The sequence below is a fragment of the Eimeria tenella genome, genomic scaffold (assembly GCF_000499545.2).
Source record: "Eimeria tenella Houghton genomic scaffold, Eth_scaff302, whole genome shotgun sequence".
Classification (NCBI taxonomy): domain Eukaryota; phylum Apicomplexa; class Conoidasida; order Eucoccidiorida; family Eimeriidae; genus Eimeria; species Eimeria tenella.
Window position 1 is genome coordinate 1,324 of NW_013542890.1, and position 2,478 is coordinate 3,801.

General features: G+C 53.8%; 1 protein-coding gene across 1 annotated transcript; it reads left to right on the top strand.

The window, feature by feature from the left end:
• Nucleotides 1-253: 253 nt before the first annotated feature.
• Nucleotides 254-972, top strand: ETH_00026260 (uncharacterized protein; the record flags this gene model as incomplete). Its single annotated transcript, XM_013375953.1, has 3 exons — nucleotides 254-325; nucleotides 460-517; nucleotides 809-972. 3 exons carry the CDS (start codon nucleotides 254-256, stop codon nucleotides 970-972), a joined length of 294 nt encoding a protein of 97 aa, XP_013231407.1.
• Nucleotides 973-2,478: the final 1,506 nt, after the last annotated feature.

Genomic DNA, 2,478 nt, shown 5'->3' on the forward strand with positions numbered 1-2,478 from the left:
GCTGGTGCAGCAGCAGCAGCAGCAGCTGCTGCTGCTGCTGCTGCTGCTGCTCTCATGCACAGTGCGTCCTGACTCGCTCAGCTGCCTCTCAATTAGCCTGTGGTGGAGGCCCTCCTCCTCTTTTCCCTTTTAGTTATTTATTTTTATCAAATGAGTGCACGTCCAGACCGTGCAGATTGCTTGGCCCGAGCTGCTGCTGCTGCTGCTGCTGCTGCTGCTGCTGCTGCAGGCAGCAGACGCCTCTAGTGTCAGCATGTCGCGTCCGCTGCCGGAGATGGACGGCTGGTTTTTCGTGGCGAAGTACATTCGGCCGGAGTGGTTCCAAGTAAGACAGCAGCAGCAGCAGCAGCAGCAGCAGCAGCAGCAGCAGCAAAACGAAGCCGTCAGCGCTCGCCGCACTGCGTTTTGCTGCTGCAATTGATCTGCCGCTGCGGCAGCTTTTTGTGTTTTTGTCTGCAGTGGACGTTGACAGTTTTGATTTTCATAATTTTCGTTATTTTGTCGCAGCTGAGCTGCTGTGAGTCAGCCCAAAGCCCAGCAGCACTGCGAGGGTTTAGGGTTTAGGGTTTAGGGCTTGCAGATTAGGGGTTTAGGGTTTAGGGTTTGCCGATTCAGGGGTTAGGGTTTAGGGTTTGAAGATTTGGGGTCTAGGGTCTAGAGTTTGCAGATTCAGGGTTTGGGGTTCAGGGTTTGCAGTTTCGGGCTTTATTGTTTGGAGATTCAGGGTTTAGGGTTTAGGGTTTGCAGAGTTGGGCTAACTAGGGTTTAGGGTTTGCACTGGGTGCCCCTGCTGCTGCGTGTCCTGCAGTCCGGCCAGCAGATGTGAACAAATTCGATAAGACAATGAGGGCCCCCAGCAGCAGCGGGGGGGCCCCCCGGGGGCCCCCCGGGGGCAAAAAGGGCCCCCCCAAGGTGGCTGCAAAGGGGGGCAAGCAGCCGCCGCCTCCGAAGAAAGCTGCTGCGAAGAAGTAGGGGCTAGGGTTTAGGGTTTAGGGTTTGGGGTTTGGGAGGTTCTCGGGGGCTCCTTGTCGCGGCTCGGAGGCAAGGAAAGAGGCGATCGGAAGAGGAAACCGGCGGAAATTCATGTTTATTTCGCATATTTGTTTTCTTGTTATTCTTATTTTTTGTTTTTTTATTGAAAAGGTACTTTTCGCCTCGCTTTCCGCTGAGGGTAAGCGGGGAGGGTTCAGGTCCTGAAGCGCGAGGGAAAGCTTATTTAAATTTATTTGAATTTGATTTAAATCAATTCTCGTTTAATTAATTCACATAATCGTGCATTTTTAGTAGCTTTAGAGATCCGTTTCAGCGAAACAAAAGTAGAAAACAAAGTGGCGAGCATTCAAGTCAGCCTTGGGCGTCAGGTGTCTGTACACCTGGGGCGGCGCCACCCGCCAAAGAAGAACAGAAGTGCCCGCCACTTCTTAAAACGAGAAAAAAGTCTTTTTCTTTTTATTTCAGTTTCTTTATTTTTTTAATTTGAGTGGAGTCGGTAGATCTGCAGACAAGCAGCCCTGCCGCAGCCCCAGGACCCGGGCGCATCGGAAGCCTCTAGCGTTAGCAGGAGGCATGATAGGGGCTTGGGATCAAATTTTTGTTAGATTTAATTGCATAAATATGTCAAACTATTATTTATTATATTTATTTTCAACAATTAACTTTCCACCTTCCGAGTTTTCTTTCGCCAGCAGCCCTCTCAGGCCCCGGGGCTGCTGTCGGCGCCACCGAAGATGAGGACTTAGTCGCATTTAATTATTTTTTTGTTTCAATTTAATATTTTGTTGCACTGAGACATGCAGCAGGCTGGCAGCCTTCGGCAGCCCCGGGGCTTCTTCGTCTCCCCTGCACAAGAGAGGCCGCAGCGGCAGCAGCAGCAACACCAGCAGCTGCTGCTGCTGCTGCTGCTCATAACAGCAGCAGCAGCAGCAACACCAGCAGCAGCAGCTCCCCTAGCAGGGGCCTCCCCCTTGGCCCCCTTTAATGCCTGGGGGGGCCCCAGGGAGCTGCGGAGATATACGGGGGGCCCCAGGGGCCCCCCGGCCTTCATCTGCTGCCAGTACCCTCTGAGCTTATTTGCTGCACCTGCAGTTGGCAGCAGCTTCGAGCCTGTGGGCTGTCTGTACACCGCAGGCAGCAGCAGCAGCAGCAGCAGCAGCAGCAGAAGTGTAGCAGCAAAAGGAAGAGGCCCGCGAACAAGCACTAGGCGTTTTGGCTTTTCTGTCCTGCTAAACCCTGATGCCGCAACGAACAGTAAAGAACTCGAACAGATGTGAGCTGCAGTAGCTGCTGCTGCTGCTGCTGCTGCTAGTGCTACTGCTGCCGTTGCTGCTTTCCCTGCTGCTGCTGCTAGTGCCCCTGCTGGCTCTGCTGCTGGTGCTGTCCCTTCTGCTGCTGCTGCTGTCGCTTCTGCCGCTGCTGCCTCCCGTTCTGCAGCTGCTGCTGCTTGCAACAGCAGCAGCAGCAACAGCAGCAGCAGCAGCA